This window comes from Lytechinus pictus, chromosome 19 (genome assembly GCF_037042905.1).
Source record: "Lytechinus pictus isolate F3 Inbred chromosome 19, Lp3.0, whole genome shotgun sequence".
Lineage (NCBI taxonomy): Eukaryota > Metazoa > Echinodermata > Echinoidea > Temnopleuroida > Toxopneustidae > Lytechinus > Lytechinus pictus.
This window is the reverse complement of record NC_087263.1, coordinates 9,002,995-9,017,187: the sequence shown is the minus strand read 5'-3', so window position 1 is coordinate 9,017,187 and position 14,193 is coordinate 9,002,995. Positions and strand designations below refer to the sequence as shown.

Below are 14,193 nucleotides of genomic sequence, written 5' to 3'. Positions count from 1 at the left end.
CTATAGGGCACAAATGAGTTATTTATCCGCGCGCAATGCATTCTGGACAGGCGTAAAACCCCATTCCACAGAGAACAAGACCGCTGAAAGACCTTTGAAGACCATGAATTCTGGTTGATCTTTCAGAGGTCTCTCATTTGAACCTACAATGGTCTTTGAGGTCTTACACGAGTCGTGACCAATCTTTCAGTGGTTTTCGTGGTCTTCATGCGCTCCAAAACTTTTTGAAACGGTTCAAAACAGTCTTACAACGGTCTTACAGGAAAATGGTCTTTCAGTGGTCTTTCAGCAGTCTTTCAGCGGTCTTTCGATGAACTTTCAATGATCTTAATAGTCTTTCAATGATCTTTCGGCAGTCTCTCAAGATTTTTGCGGAGATCACTGTAAGACTCATAAGAGATCATTGAAAGAAAATTCAAAGATCAAAGACCGGGCAAAGTCCATGGAAAGAATTCTGAAGGATCGCTTGTTGCATGAAAGATCTCTGAAAGACATTGGCGGCGGAAGCCAACAATTTTAGGGGGGACGCAGGAAATAAAAAGGTTATCAACAAAATATTTAGGGGGGGGGGGATCGTCTGCCCACCTCAAATTTAGGGGGGACGTGCCCCCCCCTTCCCCCCCGCTGAACACCATTGAAATATCTCTATATAGGACTATTCTAAGACAATAAATATCCATCAGTCCTTCAGAGTTCTTTGAGGGTCTTTCTGAGCCATTCCACAAAGATGACAAATTTCAGTGATCTTGAAGACCGCTGTAAGACCTCAGCAATTCCAATGCTAAGTCTTTCAATGGTCTCCGTTCTGTGGAATGGGGGCCTTTGATCACATGACTTTATAGATTAAAATAATTCATCAAAAATCGAAAAAATGTTTGTATATCAAAATATAAATGATAGAAGTAATGCGATGTTTGCATACTTTCATACTTAGGGCCTTTGGAACTAGAGGCTAGACTGCATTTTTTTATTTAATTTTAATCATTATCCACAATGCAGTTTCGGATTTTCTCGCTGCGAACTGACCGAAATTATGGTTAGTCTTATTTCAGGCCATTAACTTTTGTTTGAGCTGGACAAGTAACCGAATAATTATCTAGATTTGCTGTACTATTCATTGTGAATAATGTCAGAGAATTAAAGTGAAATCTATTGAGGGATTGATTTTTGATGAGCTATGATTTAACACGTGAGTAAATGGGGGTCTGTAATAATCATGCACTGCAAAAACTCCGGTGTTGATTGAACACCAGCCCGGAATCTATATATGTCCACACCAGAAAGTATTGAAACAACACCAGTTTGGAATCAAACCGATGCTGTTTTAATATTAATTGACGTTGTATAAACACCTATCTGGTATTAGACCAAAACGAAACTGGTGTTGTTTAACACTTCTCTGGTGTGGACATATATATAGATTCTGGGCTGGTGTTAAATTAACACAAGAGCTTTTGCAGTGTGTTTGCCCTTTGATGGTACCGCCTATGGGTCTAACCAACGAGCTAGCAGCGCGTGGTCTAACAAAAGAGTCCCTGACCAGTTAACTTACGACTTGAACCCTAGTCACTCACATACGAGCCTCATCTCCCTTCCTTCTTCCTCCCCCTTTCTAACCCCCTCTGCACCAGTTATTCCCCTCTCTCATACACACACACACAGATACAACCACCCACAAAATATATATCAGCACACGCAAAATCACGCACACCCCTATCCGAGCACGCAAATGGCATGGGTTCCACGACATTTGCTCCGGCGACAATTGCTCCGCTCTAAATTCCACACACGAATCGAATGACCAACTTCAACCCTGGGTTTAACACTATACCCCACCCTAAACATAACCCTTAACCTGACATAAAACCCTATTGCAACCCTAACTCTACATCATAGACGAAATTAAGCCCAGGTGGGCGTTTCATAAAGATGTTCGTAAGTTAAGAGCGACTTTAAGAACGACTGGTGATCCCTTCTTGCGGTAAGTTGTATATTGAATTGACGATGGTTTAGCGCGGAAGAAAGGATCACCAGTCGTTCTTAAAGTCGCTCTTAACTTACGAACAGCTTTATGAAACGGCACCCAGAGCAATTATCGTAGGAGCAAATGTCGTGTAACCCCGTGACTACCCCAAGCCCCCAGAGCCCTCACCTCTCCCCTTTATGCCTATCGTAATACAGCTAATACATAAACACAACTTACTGCAAATTACAACTTCTAATTGAAACGAGGCGTATTTTATCACAGAACCTACATACATGAATAAGTTATATGTACAACACAAAATATCTCATAAATATAAATACAAGTTGAAAAATACAAAGAGTTTCGAAAGTCTACCAATTTAAGTGCATACGATGTCACCTTGTATATGCAACAATTATTTTATTAGTCTAATAATTACTGCATAGACAAGGTGACAAGCTAAGAGTTGAATATCACTGATTGGTATGCCAGGCAAGCTTACATAACATCTTTAAAAACCTAATTGAGTACCGATATAATTAAAAAAAAGGAAGGTCATTTGAGAGAAGCTGCTCTAGTTGTTATATGAACCTATTTTGATCGACTGAAATGAATACCTCCAAATGACCTTAATTACTTATCTTTACAAAATCTGTGAATTGCACTGTGTGAGAGATAGATTCAGCAAGGACAGACGTAGCGCAAGATCAATATGACTTACCACTTTAGTTTGTTTAATACTCATCACAAAGTTGTCATATTCTTTTCTTTGTATCACCCTTTTCAACGTGTCGACGGAATCACAATCATTTCTAGTCGACTCGATTTTCAGGTTTTGTACAGCAGCCTACAGGGAAGAGGGTCGTCTCGCCCCCCCCCCTATGGTCCAAACTCCCACGAAATCATCGCCTATAGTTATAACCATACGCGGGGCAACTGGAAAGTTTTGAGCCCTACATAAAAATGATTAAAGTATGAAGACCAAATTTGGTCCATGAAATCTGTCACATTCTTTTAACCTACCAAACAATTCTCTTGGTCATACCCATATATTGAATCTGAGTTTACAGGATCCTGTATATTTTCCAATGAAAAATTGATTTTTTCCAATGAAAAAAAAACGTGTGGTCCAGCGGTTAGAGCATTGGACTCATAATCGCAAGGTTGTGAGTTCGAACCCCCACTCTGCCATTGTCTCCACTTTGATAAAAAGGCCCAAGAGTAATATCTGTCGTCTATAAGGTCAGCCACTATGACTGATTAACCTAGACGTAAAACGTTTCCTAGGTAAATTGGTTATACACCAGCTTGGCGTTTACCAGCAAAATGCTGTCCTGCCGAGTTCCTACGGGAGTCACCATAAACAGAAACAGGATGTTTCCATTGTTTTAACAAATCTTAGGTCTCATGGTGATAATGAGGAACCCAAGTCTCATCCATAACTCTTCCAAAAAACTGGATAGGTTACATCTCAGCTGGGGTCATGCCTTTCAGCTGCAGAAGCTTGATGACGATATTCAGGTTTGTCAATTTTTCGTGAGACACCTGATACAGAAATGTTAAGGACCAAATGTGGTCTTCGTGTCTTATGTTAGGCTCAAAACTTTTCAGTCGCCCCTCGTATATGGCGTTGTTGCAGAGTGGGAAAAGAATCTCAGGTAGCTGTATCTCTATGACAGAAGATACGGAAGGAAAGAACAGAATACAGAAAGCTTGACAAATAATTCATACTGATAAATAGATGAAGATGTATGAAAATTCGACCATCTTCATCGTACAAGGAACGCAGGGGAGCATTTCATGAAAGGATTTGTCGGATGTTTTATCCGACAAATCTCATTTTATCTGAAAGTTACCATAGCAACAGTGCCTCTTAGCCAATCAAAATCTATGAAAGATATCAAATCTGAATTGTCGGACAAAAATGTCAATGTTACGCTCCCCATCAGGCAGCGAAATTCGGGCCGTGATCACAATAAATATTAATATCATATCACAAAATTCTCACAATATCTATCAACAAAATCTAACAAAATGCATAGACAAAATGATAATGATATACTAAAGAACAAACAAAATTTAAATTAAATTTAAATTATGATCATCTAAAATCTGACATCAGCAGCTAGCCACGATATCGAATAAATTATATTGATTACAGTAATATGAAACTTTACCTGGTCTTGGCTACCAAGAGTAGGCTCTCTTACGGGTTTTGTTTTCAGTGTGTTGCGTATGCAACTATTAAGCTTCTATTAATAATTATCTTCCACTGTAGGCCCTATCTTTAAAGCCGAAACCCCTCCCCTCATTCACTCAACACATTTCGTGTTAAGTCAGAAACTTAAAAGCTAACGCCGCGATGCGTCTCATGAGTTTTTTCCCTTCAGATACCGCGAAAATTTTGAGACCACGTATGGCGTTCTAAAATCACGAAACATTTTGCAGAGCATGTAAGATCCAAAATATTGCTCAAAAACGTGATTTGCTACAAATCAATCGCAAATGGGGCCAATATTCATAAATGTGTCATTCTTTTTACTATTATTCATGACAATTTTTGTCAATTATGAATTATGTCACGTTATTTGTTCTTGGTTCTGCCAACGATTTTCATCGAAAAACATGAGAAAATAACAAAAAGAAAAGAAACATAGAGATAATTACATTTCAAAACTATAGAATAGAAAAGAAAATCTGATACCGCGTTTATTTTATTGTACATTCAATAAATAAATAAATAAATTCTTAGGTCAGCGTCTACCAAAAATAGCAGTTTACGAGTTTTATTCCTCTCCAGCCTCCAAAATACCAATCTAATTGGGGTTAAATGGCAAGAATAATTTCAATGTTTACCTATTTTAAAAGTAGTACTCGGCCGGTAAAGAGTGCGACATCGCGCTGATGGAGAAGGCACCCTACTATATTTCCCTTCACATCTTGTTTGTAGATGGGGTTGGTGCTTTGAAGAAAAGCCCATGAGAAAACTAGACAATCATGGTAAGTGCAACAAATACTCTCGATACATTTAGTTGGACTTCTATATAATCTGGATCAAACCCACGACATCGCATGGATAAAGAGGGCGCCCTACTTTCTGAACCTCCATACCTTCATTGCAGATGGCGTGGTACTTGAAAGGTTTACCCATGTCTTGACAGGACATGATCAGAACAATCTACTTATTCTCGAGTTGGACTTCTAATCTCGATCAAACTCACGCCCTACTACACTACAAAAACACCAGCCCGGTATCTATATCGGAAAACACCAGAAAAGTGTCGAAACAACACCAGTTTAGAATCAAATCGATTGGTCTAACACTGATTAGTGTTTTATGCCTATCTGGTGTTAGCCTAAAGCCGAAGTGGTGCTGTTTCAACACCTCTCAGGTGTTTTCTTTCATAGATACCGAGCTGGTGTTAAATTAACACCAGTATTTTTTGCAGTGTATCTGAGCTTTTACTATCTTGATTGCAAAAAAGTTCATCTTCGCAGGACATGGAGCGTTTCATGAAAGTTGTCAGCACTGACAAGTTGGTTTTCTCCGACAGTTACCATAGTAACAGTCAGAGGCAAGTGCCTAACAGCCATTCAAAACCAAGGATTTCACTGAAATTGTCAGCACCGAAAATTTAGTCAGTGCTGACAACTTTCATGAAACACCCCCCATGGTGAATGTAATCTACAAATACTCCCCAAACATTAAGAATCGAGCTCATCTTCTACTCCTTCAAGGTAAAGACCGTTCCTGATTTCAAGTTCGTATTTCCGTTTCTTGAGCCGTAGTATCTCCTTGGTCATTTTGTAGTTCTCCATCTTCGCTAGGTGTTCGCGACGCTTGATCTGCATGATTTGCTGGAGAGAAAAATACCCAAATAATCTATTTGTTTTCTTTAAAGCATACAGGGTAACCATGTAAAATAAACTATCATCGCTCTTTCAAGAGCAATCCGGTATCTCAATACAATTAAATTTTACCCAAATTACGATGGCCATTTGATATTCTTTGAAACAGGAATGCTAAACGCACATTGATAACATGACTTGAAATGAAAATAAGGAAAACAATGAGAAATTTATAAGTCATTCCCAGAATGCATATTATAAGATTTCATTTAAATGATCAAAACATTGAATTATGGGTAAGTACCAAGAATCATCAGCAAGTTTGGATTCAAAGTAATGCTATTCAAAATGGCTTTGGCACTCTGCCTTTGATAGCTATCCCGTCATTATGGTTAAATGGGATAAATTGGTGAAAAGCATGCAGGCTAAATAATTCACTCTAATTCGTATGTCCAATGTTATATCAATCTAAATTTCGGGCATAATGAATATAATTCCAAGGGCGTAGGCTGGTTTGAGCATGGAAGGTGGAACTTAAATGGTATGGGGGTGCACATCTTGGGGAGGTGGTACTAAAGTTGGGAAAATCAGCTGTTGAAAGCAGAAGAAAGGGTACAAGTTTCGTTTTGCATGCCAGAGTCGGAGCACCTCTACCTCAGCGGAAGGATACACTTGCATCCAGTGAACCCCCAGCATACGCCCTTTGAATTCATGAGAAAATAGTGGTTGTGAAAGGAGAATGTGACGTTGTCCCTGTTCTGCAAAAAAAAATACTTAAGTAAAAGTTGTATCTGTTGCCCTTTCAAAAGCATTACTATCTGAAACTAGTTACCTCACAAGTCTTAGGTTTGAACTAAATCGTTAGAGAAAGCATTTAACACTTGCTTTGAGCTGTTATTAACAATGTGTGTCATAAGGCAGCACCAAGAACAGTATATATGCTTACCTTTCTTTTCAGTAACATCGTGGACATTTTCATTTCGTGCTCCTTCCTCGCCATGACCAACATCTCCTTTTCAAGAGGGCTGCATTCCCTGCTGTCTGTAACTTCGAGATCTGCATGGTGACTTTGCCGATGATCATTGAGTAGGGAGCCCTCGCCCCTTCCACCACCCAGAGTTTCAAAATAATCATCAGGTTCAGATGGTCCGTGGAGTTGACTTTGGATCAGGAGTGGTTTCCGCGTGCGGATTGGCATGTGGTGATGGAGGTTGTTCTGGGGAATTGTCTCACGTGGGACAGTCTCGAGGGTTGGTTCCGGTCCAGGACCAACAGATGAGAGTTCCTCCTGAAGATACGTTTTGGACGCGTCGGATGACGGCCCGGGAGGGTCTTCAAGCCAACCGCTGTCGCTCTCCTGCTATAACATATAGTTTGAAAACAAACAATGCTTATTACATCCAAGACTTTAGAATCACAGCCAAATATCTTCATAAAGTGCCACACTTCAATTCTGGTTCTTGACCTGATCTGATTTTAATATATTGTATATACGGTTCTCTAGTTTGACTCTTTTGGTGCCAGTTGTTCTTTCGATCGTAAACCCATCGCTTTGGCGGTTTGTAAACGTTGCTTTGGTTTAGTAATGGGCCGAAATGAGCTTGTCAGTATGTCGGTATGGGTAAATGTAATTAAAATGTTATTTCAACACTTCCTTTTTATTGATAAGGATGAATGACGGGGAAGATTTTGGCATTCCATTTCATGCTATCTCAGATATTAATTATAAAGATTATGTCAGTCATAAACGAGTAATCTCGCTAAAACAGCAAGAAGTCGTCGAATGCTAAAGTCCTAGTTCTACTATACATACCTGGTTGTTCGAGCCATTTTCAGGAATGCCCTCATAGAAACGTTCTGAAATATCCTCGGATTCCTAGATAAATGAGAAATGATCAAACACCTTCAATTTACACTTGAATTGTTACGAAATGTTAATCAAAACTTGTGGACATTATATTACTTTGGGGCTTTTCTTGAGCCAACTCGATACACTTTTTCACAAAAATTAATTTATCACTGTTTGACCCTAATTGAGTAAAAAATCAAGACTCTTGGAACTAAGCAATGCATGTACGCTCCCACCAAGGAGACATATCTTGGTTACCTCTTCGTGATTTCATCAGAAAAGGGTGATTATTCATCTGGAAGTCTCCACTGTGTCTTCAAGTGCCTCCTTAATTGCCATGGGTTCCTTCAATCATCAACAGGTCCTCAACGTCTTAAGATAGATAGCAAAGAGAGAGAGAAAGACAAAAGTTTACAGATATACTCACTTCAATTTTAACGACATCATCTTCAATCTCTATCACTTCCGCTTTCACCGACTCTGAAGCTTTTCTTGGTATGGCCTTCTTCCTCCTGCTGACAGCAAGTTCCTTGGAAATTTCCCCAGACCTACTTTGCTCAGCTGTAACTCTATGAGTAGTCGATGTATGACCCTGACTTGAATCACTCGTAGTTCCTGTTAGGTGAATGGAATCTCGGGTGGGTGCGGCCATATTGGTTCGATCAAAATTCACTGAACATGGTTGAGGCCATACCCTCCCACTCTCATGGGTAAGTCTTCGGCCTATGCTTGGAGCAGGAGCATCGCCATCTGTTCCGATCAGGGTACTCATCTTCCTCAGAAGCGGATCTGTTATGACATACCCAGGAGAGTTGTACTTGCTGGCATTGAGGCGAAACTCCCGCTTGCACCTCGCCTTCAGGTTCTTCCAAAGAAGCCGAAGCTGCTTCTCCGTTCTTTGGGTGACGGAATGGTGGTGATTGAACTCCGCAAAGACGATGCGCCAGATGCGGGAGCGACGGAATATGGACAAGGTGTCGTTCTCTTCTACGAGCTGGCGACCATGTTTGGAGATCAGATCTAGGAGCAGGAGTTTCTCGTGGACGCTGAAGTTCTGTCCTTTGGGTTCCATGGGAGAGGACCGCTTCATCCTGAATTGAGTGAGGCGGGTACTCCCATGTTTGCTAGGTTTACCACTAATTAAAGAAGATGAAAAGAGAGGGGAGTAGGATAAAAGAACTGGCAATAATGAAAAGCTTAAAACCGTGTATTTCTGAAGCATACTGGGTAAGAAGTTTGATCTTAAATTTCGTTTTTTGGACAAATCTAGGAAAGACAAAAAAAAAAAAACAGATAAGGAAAAGAATAAAAAAGAGGAGGAAGAATGTGATGAAAAAGAAAAACAAGAAGAAGAAGAAGAAAAAGAAGAAAGAAAGAAAGAAGAAAAAAAAAACCTTGGATGTTTTGGTATTTTTCTTTGCTCATTGAATATATAAGAATCCGATGAAACTATATAAGATATATATGTTTTATAAATACATATAAACCATATATGGACTCGGTAATTCAAATCAAATTTCTATCAACCTAGAAGAACACTACAATACATTTGAATGTTTAGAAGATTATTACAATCAACCAGTGATAATACATTTATGTGATCGAGAGCTATCAGATGATGAAATCAATATTTTGAAAAAGGGCGCTAAATTTACAACAGTTCGAGAGAGATATAATAATGAATTAAAAAGAGATGTCAATGATTTTTGTAGGAAATTAAGATTGAAAGAATACTTTGCAGATAAAAATATAAAGGATGAGAGTATCGTTAAAGGAAAAAGTAATTTCCAACCAGAACGAAATAGAAATCAAACTCGAGAAATATATTGATTTTCTAAAAACATTTAGTGACAATTATAAATCTGAAAATAACGGCTATCAACGTAAAAATAACTTGTCTACAACAGAATCTGATGCCCTCCAAAAATTGGTAGAAGATGATGATATCATCATCAAACAAGCAGATAAGGGAGGCGCTTTTGTCTTGATGAAAAGGGATTTTTATATTTCGAAAATGAATGACCATAAAAAAGAAACATACCAGAAACTATCCCAAAATGAGGATACTGGAACCATGAAAAAAATACAAGACTTGGTTAAAAAACATGAAAATATTTTCACAAAAAAAGAAAAGGCGTACATCATAAACTTTGAGTACAAAACTAGTTATTTTTATGGTTTACCAAAAATACACGAAAGTGAACGTATTAAAGAAAATATTTTGCAGCAGAAAAGCTCTTACGTTCAATGTGGTACTGATGTAGACTTAAAAATGAGACCAATAGTTGCTGGACCAGTATGCCCAACTCATCGTCTTAGTAATTTGATCGATGTTGTGCTAAAACCTTACTTGAAACATGTGAAAAGTTATATTAGAAATAGTGTTGATTTTTTTAATCATCTACCAGAAAATATTGATGATAGTAGTTTATTGGTTACTTTTGATGTCAACAGCCTTTATACCAATATTGATCATCAAGTGGGATTAGATGCTATTCGATATTGGTTGGAAACATATCCTGAAGATCTAAATCCCAGGATAACTAAAGAATTTATTTTAGATGCCATTGACTTAATTTTGAAAAACAACATACTCGAATGCAATGGTAACTTTTATAAACAAATCAAAGGAACAGCAATGGGCACAAAAATGGCCCCATACATACGCAAACCTGTTTCTCGGAATTTTGGAAAAGCAACTATATAAGAAAGTAGAAGAAATCATTTCGCACAACGCCAGATTATATGTGGAAGAAAATTGGTTTAAGTATTTGGATGACTGTTTTATTATATGGAAAAAAGAGTTTGGTGATGTTCAAGCTTTCTATAATATACTTCAAAATATTCATGAAGATATCAAGTTCAAAATAGATATTTCAGGAGAAACCATTTCTTTCTTGGATATAAATGTTAAAAAGAAAAGTGGTAAATTGGAAACAGATATATATTATAAGATTACAGACACGCATCAATATTTGCACTTCAACTCTTGTCATCCACGACACACAAAAAGAAATGTTCCATATAATCTGGCAAGAAGAATTTGTACAATTGTGTCTAATGAAGAAATTAGAGAAAAAAGATTAAAAGAATTAGAATCAATGCTTATCCTTCGGAAATATCCAAAGGAACTTATCGAAGTTGGCATACAGAAAGCACGTTCTATAGAATAAAAAATTCTAAGACAAACAAAGAAGAAGATTGATAAATTAGATAATATTGTTTTCGTTTCTACATATAATCCGAATAATGGAGACTTTTCAAATTCTATAAAACGGTCAATGTCCCTTTTGAATAATGATGCTAACCTTAAAAGGGTATTTGATAAAACTAATTATGTTGCAAGCAAAAGACAAGCTCCTAACTTGAAGAAAATTTTGACAAAAGCATCGTTAGACAAATCACAAGGAGGGACGAAAAAATGTGATCATAAACGATGTAAAACGTGCCCATACTACCGATAAGTTAAAATTAAAAAACAATGATAATAAAAAAACATTCAAATTAAAGATTCATTTTCATGCACATCTCGGAACTTGATTTATTGCATGACCTGTAACGGATGTGGAAAAAAATATATTGGAGAAACAGGAGGTATTTTGAGGAATAGAATGACCCTCCACCGTCAACACATAAGAGAGAAAAAATATCAAATTCTTAATGTAAGTAAACACATATCAATATGTGCAAAAGGAATAACTCCAGAATTTCATGTTATACCTTTTTACAAATTAAAAACAGACAATGAAAACGAACGTAAAATAAAAGAGAAACATTTCATTGACATATTTCAGCCGGAGTTGAATAGGCCTTAACTATATTATTCATAAAGAATAAAAATGGAAATGGACTAACCATTGATTCTTTTAATGGGTGTAAATTATAATGAAATATCTTTTGATCATAGCGCTTCAGATTATGACGTAAATTACGTCTTTTGATCATAGCATTTTAGATTATGACGTAAATTACGTAATGATGATAACATAATGATTCCGTTGCTACGCAACGCATCTCATCAGCGTATACATGCTTAGTATATGGCGCTAGAGCGCAATTTTTGTATGAATTTGTTGTGAATCAATATTTCACTTTCTGAAGAATTAAAGACGAAACTAGTTAAAGTGGAATATTTGAGCATTCTTGGACTATTCTTCATTTAGTTTGATTATCATATATGTATATATATATATATATATATATATATATATATATATATATATATATATATATATATATTTATATATAAACTATAAAAAAAAATGAAGCGCTAATTTAGCACTTACAGTGCTTGTTTAGTGACTGATCTCACGAGTGCTGATTTTCTAGTTTGAATTTAAACTATAGTAACTTTGAACTATTGTTAATAATAAACAGTGAAACAAATGAAAATGAGAGAACAATAGATGCATAGCTTCACTCAAGGTCCATTCTGAATCAAAAGTTGAAAAAAAAAATGCCTCCGCCGGGAATCGAACCCAACTTCGGCACGCGGCTACTCATTGTTCATCAACTCATCTGCACCGAAAAACAAAGAATCAATAAAAAGGTTTGAAATTTACCTGCCGGTTTATCGATCTCGCCTAACGGCTGGCCCACCTACGTGGTCTAGTGGTTCAGGCATTGGCGTTCAGAGCCGGGGACCTGGGTTAGATTCCAGGCGGAGGCATTTTTTCAACCTTTGATTCAGCATGGATGACAGCTCTGAGGGACCTTAAGTGAAGTTACGCATCTATTATTTTCTCATTTTAATTTGTTCCACTGTTTATTATATACAAGATAGTTTCAACAAATTGTTTGCATTTATCTAATAATAATGATAATAATAACAACGGTATATTTACCCAGGGTAGCCACTTCAGTTCCGAAAACTGTCCTCCCAGCGGGCCCTGCTAATATTTTTACCCGACTAAGCTAATATATATATATATATATATTGTTCACATACACTCCCAGTCACAGGAGAAAATTTCAAAAGGCCATTAGAATAAAAAAAAAAAAATAGGCGACCACCAAATAAAGATTGCAGCATTGCACAAAAGGGTCAGTAATTTACACACACACACAATATATATATATAACATATATATATGTATATATATATATAAATGTATACTCACATATGAAAAAATATGAAAAAATTGAAACTACGTAATACCAGACAGTCACCATCTGCCTCTTCATTTAAAAGGGACTTTACATTTTCCAATTTAGCTTTAGTTTATTCTTCAACATTATTTTTTTTCTTGTTGTAAGCGCTTTAGGCCATACTAGGAAAACACAAAATAATAATGATGATGACAAAAGGTGATTCACAACATTTTAAAAACAATTTGATTGTAATCGTTGACTTAACACCTAAGCCTATATAATATATGAACTTATATGATTAGATGGATATATTTCAAAAGCTAGTTATAGGCATATCGAACATGGTTTTGAAACATAATTTATTACTAATAAATTTGCTGCCTTTTTACTATTAGCTTCATTCTTGGGAAGGAAATCATTAGACATCCGTTTTCCTCAGTGGGGCTTTTGTACTCCTTATGCGTCTGGTTCGAAGTCTAGAAATTTTCCCTGCTTCGGCTTCCCCGGCTAAATTTGGTGTATGACCGAACATTATAATTACATGCATTCAGTATGGAACACTCGGGGACTTATGATCTGTACTTTGTGTGCGTAGCGTGCATGAAGGCGCATTGCCCGTCGTTTGTACACACACATACACACTCACTAGTACACCATAGACACACACTGATCCCTCGCTCGGTGCGTGTTATGCATCGGATCGCGCAGTCATATTGAGATCGCCCGAATCTGCATCAAATCTGAACAAATTGGAAGGGTAATTTGGCACTATATTTTGTCAAAAGTATATCAGTAAGAGCTATATTTATCTGAATAAACATACCTGTACTGCATTGAAGGATCACGTGTATGGATGAGTACGAAACAAGATCACATTTGGGTGTGGATGTAAAGACACTGTACAAGTGTAATCCGGGCTTTGTAGATGCTATGTGGATCACGGAGGGCAGAGAGAGAAAGCCAAGCTGCAAGCTACATCCAAGCTCAGTAATACGTAGACTTATTTACAGTCGCCAGTGCTGCATATATAGACCCAAACAAAATGTATTATATATTTATATATATTTATATAAACCGTGTTATCGATTTTATTGAATTATAGATGTACTTTATAAGAAAAATCAAGTAAACAATCACCCCTTTTCACGTGCTGAAGAGTGATTTTGTAAATTTCACCATTAATTTGGTAAAATATGTGTGGTGTGTTCACAGAACAAGTCATCTTGGACGCCCGGCTGCCAACGGAGTAAAAAACGAGTGAGAAATAACTCATTTCTTTGTAGAAAAACTATATGGAACAATAAGACAAAACCCAACTCTGAGTTCTTCCACTCGGAGAGCTACATTTATCATGAAAGATTAGCTATATAGGATTAGTATTTATGTGAAGTGTTAAAAAGGGGACAATTTTATGACTTTTCGTGTGTGAGTGTGATTT

General features: G+C 37.1%; 1 protein-coding gene across 3 annotated transcripts; it reads right to left on the bottom strand.

The window, feature by feature from the left end:
* Nucleotides 1–2,216: 2,216 nt before the first annotated feature.
* Nucleotides 2,217–13,718, bottom strand: LOC129283421 (uncharacterized). Of its 3 annotated transcripts, XM_064113876.1 has the most exons (6): nucleotides 13,579–13,718; nucleotides 12,227–12,368; nucleotides 8,092–8,800; nucleotides 7,629–7,691; nucleotides 6,762–7,175; nucleotides 2,217–5,824 (listed from the first exon to the last, which is right to left on the bottom strand). In XM_064113876.1, exons 3-6 carry the CDS (start codon nucleotides 8,752–8,754, stop codon nucleotides 5,672–5,674), a joined length of 1,293 nt encoding a protein of 430 aa, XP_063969946.1. In that variant the 5' UTR covers nucleotides 8,755–8,800; nucleotides 12,227–12,368; nucleotides 13,579–13,718; the 3' UTR covers nucleotides 2,217–5,671. The 3 variants fall into 3 exon arrangements, with proteins under 3 accessions (XP_063969946.1, XP_063969945.1, XP_054775231.1); XM_064113875.1 differs by lacking the exon at nucleotides 12,227–12,368; XM_054919256.2 differs by lacking the exon at nucleotides 12,227–12,368 and having other exon boundaries at nucleotides 6,762–7,172.
* Between the last annotated feature and the right edge of the window lie 475 nt (nucleotides 13,719–14,193).